Source organism: Phasianus colchicus, chromosome 13 (genome assembly GCF_987193195.1).
Source record: "Phasianus colchicus chromosome 13, bPhaCol1.hap1.1, whole genome shotgun sequence".
NCBI lineage: Eukaryota > Metazoa > Chordata > Aves > Galliformes > Phasianidae > Phasianus > Phasianus colchicus.
This window is the reverse complement of record NC_143448.1, coordinates 6446227-6466363: the sequence shown is the minus strand read 5'-3', so window position 1 is coordinate 6466363 and position 20137 is coordinate 6446227. Positions and strand designations below refer to the sequence as shown.

At 38.1% G+C, this 20137-nt stretch overlaps 2 protein-coding genes across 9 annotated transcripts in view; one reads left to right on the top strand and one right to left on the bottom strand.

The window, feature by feature from the left end:
- CYLD (CYLD lysine 63 deubiquitinase) overlaps nt 1–16208 on the top strand; it is a 39153-nt gene extending 22945 nt beyond the window's left edge. For all 4 annotated transcript variants that reach the window (XM_090149922.1, XM_031615557.2, XM_031615559.2 and 1 more), the window contains exons 5-17: nt 827–925; nt 2037–2153; nt 3607–3986; nt 5481–5646; nt 6385–6526; nt 7430–7552; nt 8747–8838; nt 9938–10004; nt 11020–11152; nt 11799–11907; nt 12629–12747; nt 13334–13550; nt 15209–16208. In XM_090149922.1, the coding sequence (XP_090006048.1) occupies nt 827–925; nt 2037–2153; nt 3607–3986; nt 5481–5646; nt 6385–6526; nt 7430–7552; nt 8747–8838; nt 9938–10004; nt 11020–11152; nt 11799–11907; nt 12629–12747; nt 13334–13550; nt 15209–15393 (1949 nt within the window). In that variant the 3' untranslated portion in view covers nt 15394–16208. The remainder of the gene's footprint in view (nt 1–826; nt 926–2036; nt 2154–3606; nt 3987–5480; nt 5647–6384; nt 6527–7429; nt 7553–8746; nt 8839–9937; nt 10005–11019; nt 11153–11798; nt 11908–12628; nt 12748–13333; nt 13551–15208) is intronic.
- The window catches only part of LOC149916129 (uncharacterized), a 214057-nt gene continuing 201227 nt past the window's right edge, over nt 7308–20137 (bottom strand). For 2 of the 5 annotated variants that reach the window (XR_016470891.1, XM_090149923.1), the window contains exons 9-12: nt 19017–19320; nt 17937–17999; nt 17104–17234; nt 7308–7473 (exon numbers count right to left, since the gene is read on the bottom strand). Coding sequence is in view for 3 of the 5 variants with exons in the window: in XM_090149923.1 (XP_090006049.1) it covers nt 17127–17234; nt 17937–17999; nt 19017–19172 (327 nt within the window). In the remaining 2 variants the exon portion in view is untranslated. Of the gene's footprint in view, nt 7474–10462; nt 10567–12709; nt 12794–17103; nt 17235–17936; nt 18000–19016; nt 20130–20137 lie in introns of those variants that run through there. The other 3 variants (XR_016470890.1, XM_090149925.1, XM_090149924.1) reach the window with 3 other exon arrangements.

Sequence of the window (20137 nt, the reverse complement as noted above, 5' to 3'; positions counted from 1 at the left end):
ACCATTCTAATACTGAACAATGATCTTTTCAAATTGTATGGGATACGATATAGGCATACCTAAGTATGTGAGAGGTGACAGCAGAAATTATTCTTGAATGTTTTTCAGCTCAAGGAATTTAAATAATGTGGATCATTAAGCATGTCTTCCTTGGGTTGAAACGTATTGGCAGCATTATGTATGCATTCTGTGAGTAAACATTTGAAAAGTTTCTGAAAAATTCATAGCAAGGCTTTTAAAAAATTGTCTATTCCTGTAATTCAGTGAAGTTGTAACAACTATGATCCAGTGATTTTTCTTACCTTCAGAAGAAAAAAAATAGGGCACAAATAAATAACATGAAACTATCTGATACCAGGTACCAGTGAGAGTGTGGTTTTATCCAACATGTAGCTATTGTCCCTACTCTCTTCAGCTTGGTCAGCTTTTCTTACATTCACCTCCTTCTCGTTGGCTTGCTGAGATGCATGTTTTTGGGCCCTCTCTTCTCTGGAGAAATTCAAGGAAAGGTTTGCTGTAATTCTGTTTGTAGGGAGGAAAAGAACTAAGAATTTCATGTGTTTCCCATAATGTAAGCATGAAATGTGCATTGAAGAATCTGAAGTTGGTCTGTTAGATATGCTAAACAAATGCAAAATTGGAATGAGTAATGATTGATGCAATGGAAACAAACCCTACCAGTAGAAGAAATTGTTGGCTCTGTACCAAACACTGTTTTTACTCCCTTCAGTTTGAAAACTTGATGGCACCTTTATTCAGTTGCATCTCAAGCTGAATTTTTGTGTGGTGTAGAAAACTAATGTTCCGTTCATATGCACCATCTTAGAGACTGTGTCACAAGACAGGAGACCTCCCAAGCTTGCCTATACTGCAAGAGGTGGTGGTGATAAAAGTGTGTTCAACCATAGTAAGCCAAAGGCAACAGGTACGTATGAGGGGTCATTTTTTTAATGTAAGATTACAAATTTATATTGCTTGGAGCAAAACATTGCCTTATGCTTTATTCATTTTTGCAGTCACTTATCGAGTTAAGTTTGTCTGAAGCAGTGAATACTCAGAATATTTTCATGAACTTATTTTCTATAATAGGGATAATTTACAGTTTTCTGAGCGTTTTTTTTGTTGTTGTTAAAATGCATGCAGAAGTTAAGACTATTCAACAACCAATTTGAGGTTGAGCAAAAATTCAGGGGCGTGTTACCTCACAGCCCAGTCCTTTTCTGAAACTGTGGTTTGTCTATTTTTAAATTGAGTTTTCTGTTGACTTTGTTCTGCTTAAGAAACTTCCTAATATTTAACTGTGGAGCAGATCTATTTAATAATGAATGTATCAATTTTGCTGTGGTTCAGAACCAGAATGAAGTTTTATAAAATATAGGCTTATTTTGACTTTTGGTTTTGGCTAGATTTTTTTCCTAAGGGGGGAGAACGAAAGCAAGTAATAATATGTGTGTGTGTACATTAGTATTTTTAAAAGGCATAAATCAAGGTGCAGAGTTGTCTTATTCCTGCTGTCAGTTTTGGGCTGTGGAATACTAATGATGGGATGGATGCTCTGTAAGCTGTTCTCCCTTGCATCTTCTGCTAACTGAAATGGATGGCCTTCACTGAAGTAACTGTGGTTGTATGTCAGCACAAGTTAAAGCTGTGTGGGATTGGATTGGTACTTTATTTGCCTATTCTAAATTTTTTTTTAGCTTTAAAAGATTAAAAAATGCCTATGTAAACTGTTTCTCAAACTGCTTTCCTATATCCATAATTCATAGTAATGAAACATTAACACTTGTGGGTGGTTTTCTGCCTTTTCAGATTCCTAACTTTAATTTTCAATTTGGGTGATTGATTAATGTCAGCGTAAACTGCTATCTGGTTGCAAGCTTAGAACTGTTGCTTTCGATGCAAGAGATGCTGCTTTGTGGAAGGGCAATTCTGTTATTTTGGAATTATGGTAACAAACCAATCTCTCCTTCGCAGTATAAGTTAATCAGCTGTGAAGGGCAGTGAATCTCTCAAGTACAACATGCATTCTTTTCCAGGATCTACCTCTGAGCCTGGAAATAGAAACAGATCTGAAGTCTTCTACACATTAAATGGATCATCAGTTGATTCTCAGCCTCAAGCAAAAACAAAACCCCCATGGTATATTGATGAAGGTAATGAGAGATGATAGTCTTTCACATAGGCATACATTTTATTTCAAAAAAGGTGTATGTATGTTCTTCACATAAAACAATTATGAATTTAGAGCAAAACAGTTGGCATATGTAGAGGAAAACATACTCTGTTGTAAAGTGTTTCGGAGCCCCAGTGGAAATATATTGTCTTAATTGGTAGGCCTGTTTTTCTCCTGTTTGTAGATTACATCTTGGAAATGTATTTGCAGCACTGTGGGAACGTGCATGTCTTGCAGGCAGAATAGCAGCTTAGTAGGAAGAGAAGATACTCCTTGTTGTAGACAACTGTATATACTAACTGTATATTGTGTGCATTTTTCTTCCTGATCATGTAGTTCCCTTAAGCCTGTAACACTGCCATGCTAGCTGATGAGTCTCAAAGTAGGAAAAAAAAAAAAATCTGTGTCACATACATACACATATATCTGAGTATTTTAAATTATTTTTATAAAATCTCACTGAATTTTCACAAATTTGGGTGCGTGTACGGAGAGCATCAGTGGATCTTTATTTGCTTCTGGATCTAATGTATATTTTTCTTCTGATTACTGTTTCCTGAAGTGTGGCTAACTGAAGGGGTGAATACTAAATTAATAACATTGCTACAGGTTTCCACAGTAAATCAGAGGTAGGCCTTGTGTTCTGTGAACTGTAAAAGAAAATTTGTTAAAATTGTTGATGATGGCCTAACAGATACCAAGCGTGGAAATTATATATAAAAATTAGTTTTAGTTTATTGTAATACGTAAAAAAAGAAAGTGACTTTTACTCTGTAAATATCAATTGTGTAATAGAGACCACATAGAGAGATGAGAGTAGATGTGAAACATCTGTGTTATTACATCTAGTTCTGATCTCATTAATTAAGCACTACATTAGTTGTGGCTCATTAAAACCCTTTATTCTCCATGGACGCAGATAGATTCCCTGTCCTAGAACTAAAACATGTTGTGGTGCAGCCATGGTGGAAGAGGATGCATATCCATAAGCAATTACTCATTTTTGTATTAACGCCAGCTGAGATCTCTCCTTAGTTGTTCAGTGTTCCTAGTTTGACCCACTATGGTAATCACTGGGGCTGTTTACTTGCATTCAAACACCAGTTCTGCCTTGGGTTACTAAAAAAACATGAATTTTAAACCTTCCTGTAATTTCTGGCTAACACCTTTCTTTGTGCTGCATGTTTCCATTGGTTATGTGATGTAAGTTGTAGGGTTGTAGTAGTTCTTCCTCACACAGTTCTGTCTCTGGTGCTGTGACAAACATCTTCCTGCCTTCCTCCAGCTTAATGCTTCCTATGCAGGACATGCATTAAATCAGATGTAGTTGCAGATACATGTATTGGTTTGACAGCTCAGCCTCCCCTTTGGTAAGGAAAGGGAGGTTCCCCAAACAATACTTGAGTTAACATCTTGTTTTTGATTCTTAACAGTTGCTGAAGACCCTGCAAAATCACTTACTGATTCATCTCCTGGATTTGGGCATTCTTCACCGCCACTGCAGCCACCTTTAACAAACTCTGTGACTACAGAAAACAGATTCCACTCTCTCCCTTTCAGTTTGACAAAAGCATCAACTACTAACGGTGCTATTGGACACAGTCCTCTGTCTTTATCTGTTCAGTCAGTCATTGGTGATGTAAACACTACAGCTAACCAGGAAAGTCCATCAACAGGAGGCCCTGTTGGTAACTCACATGGTCTTGAAGCAGGTTCCTTGGCTGAAGTCAAAGAAAATCCCCCATTCTATGGAGTGATTCGCTGGATTGGTCAGCCCCCTGGGGTAAATGAAGTATTAGCTGGACTGGAGCTGGTAAATATCATCTGATAAGTTGATTCATAATAGTATTAATTATCTGCTTTGAGAGTTGGTGCCTGTATACTTTATAGTAGTGGTCAGTCTGGAGGAAAAATTTGTCTAAAGTTGCTGTGTGATCTCCTTGTAAGGTAGATGAAATCTCAGATGGGCTCTGACTTTTGTGGCTGCCCTAGGCCTTATTCCATTAATAGGCTCTGAGGTGGCTTTGTGTTACAAAGCATGATTTAATCAGAAGGACTGTAGGTGACTTATTTGCTTTGTAGGTTACTTGCTTAAGTGGAGTGTCCTTTGTCCACCTTACTTACTGAGCTTGTCACTGAGGTGAAAAGCCCCATGCTATTTAAAGGCTCTGTGATACAGTTCTGTGAAATAAGTAAATAAAAAAAGTCCTGGGTGTAATAGCCTCAAGTGCATGTGGCACACCAGCAGGCAGGCAGTGTCAGAGTCCATCAGTGGCACTGCAATACTGATTTTGGTAATTGATGGTAGCAGTATTCTTGGTCTGACAGATAAGTGTTTGGTGTCCCTACCAGCCCTTCATGAATTCACAGTTGCTGCAAACATGAATTACTTTTATGTACTTAGAGTTACTCTCCAGTTGCTGCCATAGTAGAGAATGGCTGTCACTTATTAACGTGTGCAATTAGAGCCTAGATTGGTAATGGCTTTCAAGATCATGTCTTGCTGTTGACCTGACCTACTGAGTGCTATCACTAAACTGTTAGAGATGCAGAGTTGTTTATCTTGGGATCATTTCTGGTAAAATTTCAGATAAAGTAGTGTACAGTTGTATGAAACAACAAACATTTTTATCAAAGTAAGTGAAAATGCACTGTTGGAAAAATCCTGATGTTTGTGGCTTCAGTGGGTGAAGCTCAGTGTATAGTTTGCCACAGATACGTATTTGCATCTTAAGATGCTTTTTGTTAAACTGGGCTCTTGTGCTTGTTTGTCATGCATTTCTGCATCAGATCATAGGAGGTTTTGTAAGTGATAATATACCTTAAATAGTGGTATCAAAGATATTTAACAATTATAACTCGTAATACTTCAGATCTAGCTTCTATTGCCTTCCTTGATGAGTTGTACGTAGTCCACAGTGACACAGAAAGTGTTCACACTTCCAATGCTTAACGATGTAATTGAGTTCTGAAAGATGCTTGGTAGTACATGTATGCTTTTTCTACTTCACAGGATATCTGGATTAAGGGGCTAGCTTAGTTAAAGTCCTTGAAGCTGAGTAGGTTTAATTCTTGTTCTCATCTCCCACCTCTCCCATGTTTCTTCTGAAGAAAGTGCAATGCTTAATTTCCTCAGTAAATCCAGGCAAACAACGCCTCAGCCAAAGCTTCGTACACACACTAAAAAGCAGCAACATTACTTCAAAATACTCAAAGGGTGTTTTTTTGGGTAGATATTTTAATTCAACATCTTATTACAGAATTGTGGGAATATGAAAAAGCGGTGAATTCTCACTTTAATTTTCAGGAAGACGAATGTGCAGGTTGTACAGATGGAACATTTAAAGGAACTCGATACTTCACTTGTGCTCCAAAGAAAGCTCTTTTTGTTAAACTGAAAAGCTGCAGACCAGATTCCAGGTTTGCATCACTACAGCCGGTTTCCAATCAGATTGAACGCTGCAACTCTCTAGGTACCGAGCTTCTGCTTATTGTTTATCTATCAGCTGGGAACTGACACGGGGTTTGGTTTCATTGAACACTTGGAGATCTCTATAGGCATTACTTAAATGAGGCTTATGAACAGGAAATTGATCTCTATAGAATATAATGCTTTTCTGGCTTTTTTGTACTTAATGGTAATTTAAGGAAATTTCATAAAACTTGGGAATTTATGTTTCATATTGTTTACTTTAGAAATTGTGAAGCAGTCTTGCTGAAAATGGTATTAGCAAATTCAGCAATGTGGGATTGCAGTATCAGAAATAAGTTATATTTCTGTCCTAAATACTGAAAGAAAAGAGTGTATGATGAGAATCGGTGGCGGAAAAGCTGACTTATTGTTTTTTTCTAATGTTACTAGATTTCTTGGGTTGTGTCATTTTGCTTGGGAGAACAGCAAAGGATAAAGCATCTTAGTATTAGCATGATGGTGTGAACAGGGCATTTAAACTGAGAATTTCACTCCTACTGGGCAAAATTAATTCAGTGCTGCAGGCTATCTGAAGTACTCCTGTGTGCACTGTGTGGAATGTGAGGCCTTGTTCACTTTCTGGAAGAGAGCGAGTCTTAGCTATAATAAAATGCTATTCTAGTCCAGAAAATGAATGTTTTGTGCTAAGGCAGAAGTTTAGCAATGAAACATTAATAGGAAAATCTCAAGGGGGATAAAATTGGAGGCTTTAAAGTGTCTTTTGAAAAAAAAATTTCAGCCTTTGGAGGTTACTTAAGTGAAGTGGTAGAAGAAAACACTCCTCCAAAAATGGAAAAAGAAGGTTTAGAGACAATGATTGGAAAGAAGAAAGGTATCCAGGGTCATTACAACTCCTGTTACTTAGACTCCACCTTATTCTGGTAAGTTCACAATTTGTATAGTGGCATCCCAAGGTGTGGGTTAGTGGGAGGTGTGCTAGAAGCACAGAACACGCAATTCTTGTTGTAATGATTCTGTTTTTATTACTGTACAGCTTCAAAAGCCATGCATTACACTCTTTAGCACATACTATGCTCTTTACATTTGAAAAAGCTCTGCAGGATTTGTTGCTTAACTTGAAGTGCTGATCAATCACCTGTGTGTCCGGATTGTACTGGCCTTTCAACATATTTAAAGGGAGTTTATAAACGGGAGGGAAATCGACTTTGTACAAAGGTAGATAGTGACAGGATGGGGGAATGGTTTTAAACTAAAGGGAGGGAGATTTGGATTAGATTAGATGTCTGGGGACAGTTTTTTACTGAGCAAATGGAACAGGCTGCCCAGAGAGGTGGTAAATGCCCCATCCCTGCAGGTGTTCAAAGCCAGGTTGGTTGCAGCTCTGGACAGTCTGATCCAGTACTTGATCTAGTGGTTGGCAGCCCTGTCTGCAGCAGAGGGTTGGAACTCAGTGATCCTTGAGGTCTGTTCCAATCCATGCTGTTCTTTGATTCATACTCTTCTGGACTGCATGAGTCCATGGACTTCTGAAGGATTAGAGAGTATGTGGGTGGGAGAGGGTCAGAGAGAAACTCTTTTAACCTGCTTGTGGAATCCTGCCTCGGTAGCTGGTTTTGTATTCTGCTGGCATGAGGGTATGGGGTTAGAGTGGACCTTTGTTGCTTAGTATGGCTGTGTTGTCTTGTCCGTAATGATCTCATTTTGTGCTTAATTCTTTAATTCTTCCCATTGCTTTGCTTTGCTCATCTTATGTTGTTTAGGCATCTGAATGGTTCTATCTTCAGAATCAAAACCAACCTGCCTTCTTTTTCTTTCTTCTGTAGCTTGTTTTCTTTTAGCTCCGTTTTGGACACTGTGTTACTCAGGCCTAAAGAAAAGAATGATGTAGAGTATTATAGTGAGACTCAAGAGTTATTGCGAACAGAGATTGTGAATCCTCTTAGAATGTAAGTAGAGACATAAACCAGTCTTTCATCTAAAATAAATTTTATAATGAAGCCTTCTGCATACACATTCCTGTAGCAAACCTGCCAGATTTCCTTCGCTGTTTTTTGTTGTTTTTTTTTTTTTTAATTAACAATTGTTCTTTATAGTAAATTTCATCAGTGCTAACTGGAAATAGTTGCACATAGTTTGGTGATAAAATATTTATATTTGTCTGGATTTGGAAATAGAATGAGCATAAAACTTTTGTAAAATTTGTTGTACAAGAACGTTGATAAATGAGTTATATTCATTTCTAATGTCTGTATTTATATCTTTGTTATTGCTGTTCTTGACAACAAAAGTGTTTGGGTCAACTTACATGAAGTTTCACAGTGTCATAGACTTCTGGGGGCTTACAGAGCTTCAGTGATTCTGCAAGTGACCAAAATACTTTTTATTAAACAGGAAGTTAATTTCATAATTTCTCAGGTATAATGAGCAAAAGGAGTGTGGCAAAAATCTTTGTTATTTGTCTTCATACTTTTTTTTTTTTTTTTTTAAACCTTCAAATATAACACAATTTTGAAATTCTATGGGCAAGTTTTTCCTTGGATTCCTGGAGGAAGATGATGTCTTCTGCACCATTCTTTCCTTAGTTTGCCTGGTGTGTTCTGGGGATCTGTAGTGCAGGTAGTGGGGTGCACACAGGGTGCAGCAATCTCAAGTGGCTGAGAGGACTGAAAGGGTTACTCCTGCCTTTCCACCGTGCTTAGAAAGTTCTCTGTATTTTTGTAAAGTTTGAGATGATTGCTGAAAGCATCAGCTCCTCAGATCAGAAATACAGTTCTGTATCTTTCTTAACTCTTTATTAATGACTGATGGTGTTGTTGTGTGAGACACTGAAAATGCTGCATTAAGTGGTGCAAATTAGTGTGAAAACAAATCAGAAGTAACTGATCAGAAAGAGTTATCCTCCTGGTAAGTTACAGTTTAGAAAAACCTTTTATGCAGGAGCACTGAGTAATGTTCAACATTTAGATTGCTTTTAGAAAACTGAATCAGGTGAGTATGAGGAGTCAGTACGTAGCTTTGCAGAAACACCGTACACAGTTAGAAAAAGATCTACGAGCCTGTGTTTCAGCACTTGAGTTTTTTTCTTTTCCTCTGACTTGATTACAAACTAGCTAATAGCTTGTTAAACCCATTTATCTTAGATATGGATATGTATGTGCTACAAAAATAATGAAACTGAGGAAAATACTTGAAAAAGTTGAGGCTGCATCAGGATTCACTTCAGAGGAAAAAGGTAACTGGGAAGGCTTTTCCTTTCTTTGCAATCTGTAAGAGTTGTCCTACAAAATACTTATATTATTATACAAAGTAAAATAGAAATTTTTCTGGAGCAGTAATATCTGTACCAGAGACTTGAGTGACCACTGGATTGTAAAAAGGTCTGTCTTTTTTTTTTTCTTGCTTCCTCTATTCTATAAGGAACCCTCTAACTTTATCAGTTTCTGCATCCAGTCTTTTTCTGACTGGATTTATTGCTTTCTTATGCCTGTGTCTCCATGAAATGAGACCTTCTAGTAGTTAGGGGAGATCTCAGAAACAAAGGTTGTGATCTCTGTCCTCTTTCAAAATGTCACTTTGCTTCCTTTGATCTTCCCACCGAAACGTTTTGTGGCCACAGTGATTATACAGTATTCTAAGAAATAAAATGTGTAACATGTTAAGAAAACCAAATCTCAATCTTTTGATCTTCTGCTGCATATAAGGATTAATTAACATTTTCATTATGTAATAGTTCTGATTTTGTGTGGGAGAACACCATGTTCTTTGAGAATGTTAAATGCTGAAAACTAATATTTATTACAGTTAGTGGTAGGAAGAAAAAATAAAATGGAAAACTGCTGGGGGTGATTAGATCTCTAATCTAAGCTAATGCTGGTTTGTTCTTGATTAGAGAGCTCATTCTCTAGCTTAGATGAACTTCACCAAGCTGTGTGTTTTCAAATAAGTGTTAACTGTCTCTTCACCTCTCCTCTTCAATTTCTCAGTTGTATTTTTTAGTTCTCTTGTTTAAAACAAACAAACAAACAACAAGAACAAAAAACAAACTGGTACCAAATGACTCCTCTGGAATACAGAGTGTCTTTGCAGTCTGTACTGGAAAACCCTGCTAGCTCATTGAGAGCATGTGTCTGTTATTAGGGTCATTTGATGCCAAGAGAGAAAATAGAGGTTTGTGCCATCAAAATGTTTGTAGTTTGTCATAAATTTACCTTGAAATATCACGAAATTGTGCAAATGAACCTTTATATTTTTCTTATTTAAATTTTTGCAACTCTCATTCTTAAATACTGCTTCTTTTTAAGATATTAAGACAACTTTATTTTTTTTCTCAGATCCAGAAGAATTTTTGAATATTTTATTTCATCATATTCTAAGAGTTGAACCACTGTTGAAAATAAGGTGAGTCTTTTCTTTGTTGTACTCATTTATTTGTCTGTACAGACTGATGGGGAGGAACTATCTGCTGCCTTTCTTACTGAGACATCTTTGACTTGTGATTATTATTAATATTATGTATTAATAGGGCTCATAAAATTACACTGACAAACTTGATGGTGTTTCCTATCATTTTTGGTAGGATGTATTTTTCTCTGTTCATCTGTTATTGCAAAAACTCAACCTTGTCATGACATGAGTGCTGGAACAAAGATTCCCTACAGCTGCTGATGGCAAAGCCTTATTAGTGTATGCCTATTAATTGTGCTGGAGAGAGGCTAGAGTATACCTTACTAATGAGGCCTGCAGCTTTATAGCTCCTTATTTTTGGGACAAGCTGCAGGGTTTCCTGATTTGGTGTTTAAGCCATGGAATCAGACTTGTATTTCTTCCTGGCTCATGAAAGCATTTCAGTGGCTCACCTTGATTAAGTTTTGCTGCTTTAACTTCTGACAAAGTAACAGATGCTGACATGTAGGTAAGCCTTCACTCTGGCTGTGGCACTACAAGGATTCAGCTGTCTCAACTGAAATAAAGAATGGAAGGGATTGTTGCACATGGCTGACATTCTGCTAGCTGGCACCTGATACTCTCATGTTCCTTGCTGTGTTCTGTGGCATCAGCAATGCTGCGTTTCCTGTAGTTTTTACATTCTTTCTTTATCCCAGGAATTGCATCAAGCAGAGCTGGGCAGCCCCCAAGTATTTTTGAGTTGATAATTCAGGAATATAAAAACATCTTTAGAACATACTTATGGTGCTTTTGTTTCTTCAATAGCTTTTCTACAGTCAGTCCACATCTAATGGTTGCCTGTTACTTAAGGCTTTTTGTTGTTGCTGGCTTTTTTTTTTAAGCACATATATTTCAAAGTAGAGAGGATGTTGTATGGGCTACATTTTGTAGTTAATATTTTCTTTGCAAAGTACAGCTGTTGCTATGGTAGATCTGATTTTTTTTTTTTTTTAAATTCTATTCTCAGATCAGCAGGTCAGAAAGTACAAGATTGTTATTTCTACCAAATTTTTATGGACAAAAATGAGAAAGTTGGAGTCCCAACAATTCAGCAGTTACTGGAGTGGTCGTTCATCAACAGCAACTTGAAGTTTGCAGAGGTTGGTGACACTGTTGCTTTGTCAGAAATGATGAGAGCTACATACTTGCCCATTCAGCAATGAGAGAAAAATGAGATTGGGTATGAAAGGAAAATGCAGATGTGTTGGAATGGTGGAGTGGTCAGTGGTGCAGGTTGCCTACATTACAGAAATATTTTATGGTTGACTTGATGTGCATGTTACCAAAATTGCTTTGATCTGTTTAGACAAAGAATTACCAAAATAAAATAAAATTCTCTGGTTACTGTTGGCAAGTTGCCTTAAGAACTAGTATTTTGGGATTCCTATGTTTGTAAAAAGCTTTACAGTGGAAAAGCTTAAAACAAACAAACAAAAAAACCCACTTTTAAAAAAGTCTTTGTTTTTACAAGGGGATGTAGTCCAGTATTTAATTTCATGCCATCGTAACTGGCACTTAAGACATCTGACAATGAATTAGGTGCTAGATGCTTTCATGGGTTTTAGCTGTAGATTTTTTTTTTCAAAGACTTAATTTTGTCTTGATTTTTTTGTTAATTTTTAAGACAGTAGGCTGCAACCATAAATAACATCTAAATACATTTATAGCATTAGAAGAGGTATACCTCTAAATTTAGATAATTATCTTTTTCAAGCTTGCCTGATTATTTTCTAACTTTTCACCCAGGCTCCTTCTTGCCTGATTATTCAGATGCCTCGATTTGGAAAAGACTTCAAAATGTTCAACAAAATTTTTCCATCCTTGGAGCTAAATATAACAGATTTACTTGAAGACAGTAAGTATACAGTTTTGTGTTGAATAAGGAGAGTGAGTTTTTGAAAGCAACTAGCACAATGAAAATACCTCAGGCAGTTTATAGTACCTGTATTCAGAACTGACAAGCATGTAAACCTGCAGCATGCAGTGATGCTGCACGTTTAGCTGTAAATCTCACTTTATTTTTATTTGCAGACCTATATTTTTCACACTTGTCACTACTGACTTTTTTGTACTGCATTACATAAGGAAATTTGATTTTTAGTTCTTATGCAATAATTAATGCATATTAATGCATAATAATAATTCTTATGCAATAATTAATTATGCAATAATGCTATAAGTTATTAGAATAATCATCTCTGTTCTAAACTGTCCCAGTGTTTTCTTTCACTGTCACAGCCATCAGCCTATGTTATGCGTCTGTTTGCTGATGTCAACAGATGAAGACTGATAGGATGAGAGAACTATTTTAATGAATTGATATAAATTCATTTTTATCACTGTTTGCAACTTCCCATTTTTAAAACCTTTTTTCTTCTTCCACATTGTTAAAGAGAAGAAATTAAAGGAAAGAAATTAAATGTAGTTTCTGCTTTGATTAGCTATATGGTTTTAAGCCTTTTATAATACGTTCTCTCTCTGCAAAGTAATAATAATCTTCTTTTTCCATACCCTTCTTCTTAGACAACTTAAAAAGGCTCCTAAATGGCAGACTAACATCTTGTTTAAAACTGCAGCTCCCAGGCAGTGCCGTATTTGCGGAGGGCTGGCTATGTATGAGTGCAGAGAATGTTATGAAGATACTGAGATTTCTGCTGGGAAAATCAAGCAGTTCTGCAAAACCTGCAATACACAAGTAAGCTGCTGTCTGTTCTGCATGGGTTTACTCCAAATGGCACATGCTGTAATAAAAAAAAAAAAAAAAAAAAAGCGTAGGGAGTATTAGTGAGCTGCCCTGCCAGGGAAAGCTGTGGGAAGGCCGCATGACCCTGCAGTGAGTTTGTCAAGCTTTTCTGTACTAAAAGTGTGGTGAAAGAGTAGTTGCAGGCATCTTGGAATTTGTTCCCCATCTTCTTTAAAACATAATTTTCCATTTTACTTGTTGGAATTGGTAAATAATTTCATGATATAAAACCACTTAATGTTTAGAGCTGTTTGGTAATTGCATGAAGCTGTCAAATTCATGGCTTATTTTCAAGTCTTGAGCATATTAGAAAATTCTTGCATTAAATCTGATTTTTCCTTCTGAATTTTTTGGGAAATACTGCACTACAGTGATTGGGAGGAGGGGGATAGAATAAATGTTTGCTACTGTTACTTTGCAGTTCCTTCTCTGAGACCATTAATCTTCAGCAGGACTGTTCTCAGCTCTGTCTGCCACTGAAGCAAATAATCTTGAGTTGATTTTTTTTTTCTCTTCTGAAATATTACTTCAATTGTAGGTTCATCTTCATCCCAGGAGACAGAGTCATAAATTCAATCCATTGTCACTCCCTAAAGATCTGCCAGACTGGGATTGGCGACACGGTTGTATCCCATACCAGAAGATGGAGTTGTTTGCTGTCCTCTGCATAGAAACAAGCCACTATGTAGCTTTTGTTAAGTACGGGAGAGATGACTCCGCCTGGCTTTTCTTTGACAGCATGGCAGATCGGGATGGTACATCTTTAATTTATTCTCTTCGGTTTTCTGTAACTTTTTTTACTTGTATTATAGTTCTGTAAGTTTTAGTGCCTATTTATTTCCTAACATTTGGTGATACAGTGTCATCTCACTTGAAGCGTTTAATGCTAGGACATGAATCTTGACCCATCCTTTCCTTAGCACATCGGTATAGCAGACTTAATGTGTATGCTCTGATTTTCAGCAAAATTGGATGCCCTAGTAAGTACATGGTACTGAATTAACTGGAGAGATCCTCCAGAAGGGCTCTTTATGGTTTTCTATATTTTGTAAGTTTGGCAGAGAGAACTTATTTTAAAGGAATTTATTTAAAAGTTGCAGCACATTCCTTCAGTCTTTTTAAATGGATGTGCACAATTAGCAGATAGTTTGCAAATATCCCTTCTATTGCTTTTGCTTAAATGACTTTGTTATTTCTAATACAACTTCACTGCAGTAATGTGGTGCACTCTGTGCTACTCCTTTGAATCTCTTTAGAATTAGCAGTGGGAAACTTACCCTATAATAACACAAATGTCGGGAAAATAAATATTCTTTTAGACATTGCTGCATTAAACAGTAACAAGGACTGTGTTGAGTTCTGATGCCTGTGAAAAGCAGTGATAGATGCAAGTGTTGGACTGAATGCAACAGTTATTTGCATGCAGAATTCTTGAGTCCCTCTATGATTTGGTGTCTTTTTGGAAATTATTTTTATTTTGGGGGAGACTGGGAGAAGTGTTGCCTCCTGCCAAAAGTGAAACTGCTGTAGGATTAAGGTTGTCCCAACACCACATGGCAATAAAGCTTTGTATTGAAGGGCTTGAAATGTGTATGACTTAAGTCTGTTAAGAACCACTGTATTCCAGGAATGTAGGATCACTTGAGATCCTGCTGAGTTTAGTTATTTTATCACAAATAATTTTCTTCATCTGGAGTTATAAGCTAAAAAGTGTCTGCTAGGAAACAGTGCCATGGATGTCCATACTTGTGATTGAATTTTCTCACTTTGCTCCTGGCCATTCTAAATGTAAACTCCCTTTCAGTCTTGCAAGTCAGGTACAGACAGTCCTGGCTTATAATTTCATTCTGTTATTTGATAGCACTTCATTAACAAATTCAGTAGTGTGCAAGGTGGAGTGTGTGTTCAAGTCACTGTCCCAAATGGAATTTGTACTGTCAGTGTTGAGACCTGACAGCCCTTTCTGTGGCATGGTTCTGTCATTGTGCTTGCGTGGGTTTTTCTTAGTGGAGCTTGCAGATCAAATTCTCCAAAAAGATGATAAATACCTCACCATTTTTTTCTTACACAGATAATTATTACAGACGCATGAATGTCCCATCAGAAAAGCAAATACCTATGGTTGATACTATATTTTTCATTACACTTTGACGTCTCTGTGCAGAACAAATTGTGCACTGATTTTCTTTAAAGGCTAACTCTAATGCCAGAAGCTATTCTGTAATTTCTCTGGAGCAAATATGCTTCTCATACCTTCTTGTGAACCCTGAAGTAGTCCAGAATAACATTTCCATTTTTTCAGAAGGCATTTTCAAGAATTAGTGATGCTGTTGTAATTGAAGTATGTTCTAAAGGGTAAGTGTATGTAAATGGAATCCTAATCCTCATCTGTTTCTTTCCTCATGCATAAAAGGAGGTCAGAATGGCTTTAACATTCCACAAGTCACCCCATGCCCAGAAGTTGGCGAATACCTGAAGATGTCTGTAGAAGAACTGCACTCGCTGGATTCCAGGAAAATTCAAGGTTGTGCACGAAGACTGCTTTGTGATGCTTACATGTGCATGTATCAAAGTCCAACAATGAGTTTATACAAATGAACAGTGCTCTCTGGAAAACTGAAGAAACGATAGAGAGATTTCTACTGTTGCGTTCTCTGCATTTTTTTGTTAGTTTTGATGCAACCGTTGCTGGCGATGGATGCGATGACAAGGAAGAAGTTGACTCTGAGAACAAAAGGATCACTGTTCCAGAAACTACATGTGGAGTTCTGATGTGGAAGTATTTAAGCATTTTGCACTCTAGGAAGTGTGCTTGTGTGTGTTTGTTTTATAAACAAAGTCTAAATGAAGTTACTAAAACTTAAAGCTTTAAGTAAGTGCATTCATTATATATGGACATTTAAAAAAATAAAAGAAAAAAGTGGAGTTATTCTCAGGAGAAACCTCCTTAGTCCATTGAGAATGTAAAGATGTGGTGTTATTGCTTGGGTGAGTTTCTGTGGACCAAGGATGATAATTCTTGTTTCTCTCCCCCTCAGCACTGCCTTTTTAGCACCATTAATTCTTCAAGAGAATAACTTCAGTTTTAATAAGATAAATGTTAAATTGTTCATTGCATTGTAATTCTGTCCTGGTAGCTGTCTGCTATCATACATTTGCATCTTCAAAAATTCATGTCCATTGTTTAAACATCTCAGTTCCTGTCCTATGGAAGTCAAGCACACTGATTTGCTGTTTGGGAAGTCGGGATTGTTGGAGAGAAGGAGAGAGCAGTAAGGGGAAGGATAACTGCTTAAAATTAGCAGTGCGAGGTTCTGTATCTAACTGATTTGTAAAGAAAGCAGACTGGAACAGATCATCAACTATATACAGATGATTGGAGGACAAAATAAAATAAGGATTGCCTCAGGGAATGGTATTGAAACGGACTCTAGTTCTTGGTGACAAAGAAAACTGACTTTTATACAATACATTAAGCTACTACCTAGGAATACATTACACATCTGACTCTTGATATCAAGATTACTAATGAATACTAAAAATCTCTGCTGGGAAAAATGAAATCAGAAATACAGGATCAGAGTTTTACAGTATACCTAGTACTTAATGAAAACTAATTTGAAAAGCTGCAAAATCTGTATTGTGTAAAATGCACTTGGAAGTCTGTTGGTTCCTGTTTGCAATGAATTTTTGTTGTTGTTGCTTTTTAGCTACTTTTGTAGCTAAACGCTATATATAATGTGTGTACACAGTGAAATCTGGTTGTACAAAGGAGTTAGTTACAAACTGCATATATATATATGAGCTGTACTTTTTCAACTTGAGATGTTTTATATGGAAAACTTCCTCCTTGGGATCAAGTCCATATAGAAAACGCAACAGGAAAAGCTGCTTTATCCACTGTTTTAAAGAGGATGGGGAGTGATCCTGTGTTGTAGATGTTACTTTATGCTTCTTGAAGAGAACAAAAATCTCCCTGTGGGATATGCTCTACCACTGGGTTGTGCTAGAGCAAGGTAGGGAAGTGCTCAAAGGACTACTCTGTCAGCTCTAAGGAAAACAAAGGGGGGCTGAGAGCACTGATCTGTTCCCTGGGCAGCTGCATGAAGTGTGGTCTGAGTTTTCACTCTCAAGAACAAAGAACTTGTTTTGTCACTGCTGCTTTTGCCTCTAATAATCTCCTGGCTTCCAAGGACCCTTGCCTTATTTATCTCATCTGTGCTCCTGGCAAAATGCTGATTCTCTAGTTGCAGTACTGAGTTCTTAAACTCCTTTTCTCCCAAAGAATTCCTGTAAGGCTTTATTTACCTGTTGGATTCTGTAAACATCTGTCAGCGGAGGGCTGTGTTTGTTGGCAGTGGTTCTTCCTTGGCTCTGGGAAAGCAGCTGCAGGTGCTCAGATGTGTTGACAAAGATGCCATAGAAGCAGTGGGTAGGGGCTATAAGGTAAAAATGAGTAGGCAGCTAGTATTTACTTTATAATGCCACTTACATAGTGGGAGCACAAAGTATGATTCTCCCTCCCCCCAAAAAAAGCAAAAAAAAAGAAAAAAAGCATATATTAGTAACAAACAGGACTGAATTAAAGTAGATGGGTGTGAATAAATGAACTGCTTGGCTTCCTGGCTGCAGTTGTTCTCATCTGACTGCTCTGTGGTAATCTAGCAATGTAAATGAGATGTCATGGAACCTAACCTTGGTTTTCTATCTCAGGAAGGATTACACAGCAAGCGGCTTTCACTGTAAAAAGAAATGTGTAAAATAAGTTACAGAATTCAGCACGTGCCAAAGGGGGATTGAATAAACTAATCTGAGGAGAGCCTGCATTTAATACCTGCCCTTCTGGTAAATGTAGTGTACAAAAGTTCCAGTGACTGAGCACCCACCACTGATATATGTAATGCACTTGGGAATGTCCCAGGTCTTTTTTTTTTCTTCCTATTTTAAATATGCAGATGCACCCTAAATTAATAGCACTTGTTTACTTAGATGATTGCTTCGTGGTTCACCTCTTAAATCTTGCTAATGTGGTCTTAATGTATGAGTAGGAAAGCACATACAAGATATGGTTCCTAATGGCCTGCAAACAATTCAAGTAAAGTGGAGAGAAAAAGGAAAGGACTGCAGTACTTAGTGCTTACCAATAAAAGTCCCCAGCCCCAAAGCACTGTAGGCTGCAGCAGAACGCTGGTGTCTTTTGGTAACTGGAGAAAAAAACTGCAAAATTCAGTTAAAGGATCCTGAATATATATGTTGAAAATGTAGTACTGTGTTTTACTGAATAGCTTGAGCAGTGGCTATTTTAAGCAAGTACTGTGTGTGACAGGAGTTACTCCTAGAAAGGGTTGGTTCATTTCAATGCACTTATTTTTCTTGTGCACTTTATGCTCCACTGAATAGATAAACTTGGTCACCACGGTCCCTACTGGCAGCCTGTGTAACACAAAGCTGGGGCACAGTTGGCTGCAACTTGGGGGTTTCAGACCTGAGATGTGTAAAAAGCAGCTTGAAAGCTTTGTGTATTTTTACCACTGTAACAAAGCATGTTTTCTCTGTTCTTGATGTTTTGCTAAATAAACATCTCATGTTTTGTGCACAGATCATCTCCTTAAACTTACAAACACTGTCTGCAGAATGGGGTAGGGAAACAAACCATTGTATCAGGTTGCCCTGAACTAGCCTTAACTTTTCTTCCCCAATGGTAGAAAGCAATTAGCTGCTGCTGGAATGTACCATGTGTTCTTTCTGTATTAATTAAAAGTATTATTCTTATTGCTCTCTGTACTTCTTTGGGGGGGAGGGGAGGAGGGACTTTGAGTTTTGGAGTGTCAAATGTGGAGACAAGTAACTTCTGGGTCGTGCTGTAGCTTCAGTCCTGCTTCCCTTGCAGCCACGTGGGGCTCTGCATGTAAACTTGGAATGATTGTTTCTCTCTGAAAAGGTTGGTAGCCAGTATCTTCAGGTTTCCCTTTTTTAAATTCACAGAGTTTAACAACAAAGATTTTTTTAATAACATCCTTATTACAGATATTGACATACTTGTAAGAATATCTGTAAAATATATCTTAAGAAAATTCATTTCGTATTTCTGTAGTGAAAAGAGCTTTCCTCCACTCTTAAAAGCGAGCCTTTTCTTTGAAATAAGATGAGTACTGAACTTATTCAAAGTTAAAGCACGGCCCTTCTGTGCATCACTGCGCGAAAGGCCCCCAGCTGCTCACCTGCTGCCCGCCGCGAGCTGCAGCTGACGCTGGGCTGGAGCTGCGGCTGCGCTTCGCGTGTTCCGCCACCAGAGGGCGCTGCCGGCGCCGGCTGTGCTGCTCCCAGGTTAGCAGAAGGATTTGTACTCCGTGCGTCTGCAGATGCCGTAATGCCATTCGCGTGGGCACCGCAGCAGCGCTTTCCGGGGCAGGAGATGGCAAACAGGGTCCATGTGAAGCTGCTGCTTGAGTGACTAAAGCAGGTGCTACGGGGAGATGCAAATTGCCCAAGGAATTCTGAGGCAGTAGTAGTGCTCACTAGAAGCTAACGAAGACAGTAAGCAGTGTGAAAGCAGCAGTAGTTTTCAAACACAAACAAGCACGCAAAAACCAACATGACAGAAAGAGAAAAGCATGAGGTGATTCACAGTCCTTGTCCTCACCTGCTTGGAGGGTGAGCTGGCCGGCTCAGTCCAACCACACCTCAGCACATCACTGAGCTAACAGCACAGTTAGAACATTCACAAAGGTTATGGGTGGGGAGGTGGAGGGAAGCCCACTTTCTGGCCTGAATATTCAAATTTTGCATCTGGTTTCCGTGTGGATGCGGTAGTTTGATAGCAGGTATTTGATACAGGTATTTACACACTTATACAAATGTAAAAAAACTTAGCGTGTGCAGGCAACTGTTCTCTACAGACACTGAAAACAGAAATAATTTCATGTGTGTATTTTCTATCCCCTATATTCATGAATTTCCATGGCCTCATTTATTTTTTTTTTGTTGCTGTTGATGCTCTCTTAGTGGACAGCCGTCAAACCACAGCACCTCCCCCCATCTCAGCCTTCCCCAACTCAGTGCTGTGCCAATGGGTGAGGCCACAGCACTGCCACTCCTGTGATGGGGCTGTGCCTCCTGCCCATAACACTCCTGTCCTGCTCACAGGGACGGTGATGCTCAGTGCCTCACCTGGAGCACAGGACTCAGAAATATTTTGTGATGACCTCTGGTGCAGCCCAACCCCGCCAGGCAAGGCAGTCAGAGCCTGAAGGCAGGAGTGATGCAAATTCACTTTTTGTAAATGGGAAAACCACCAGTAAGAGGAAGGCAGCCCCAGCTTCCCCAGATGGTTTGCAAACTT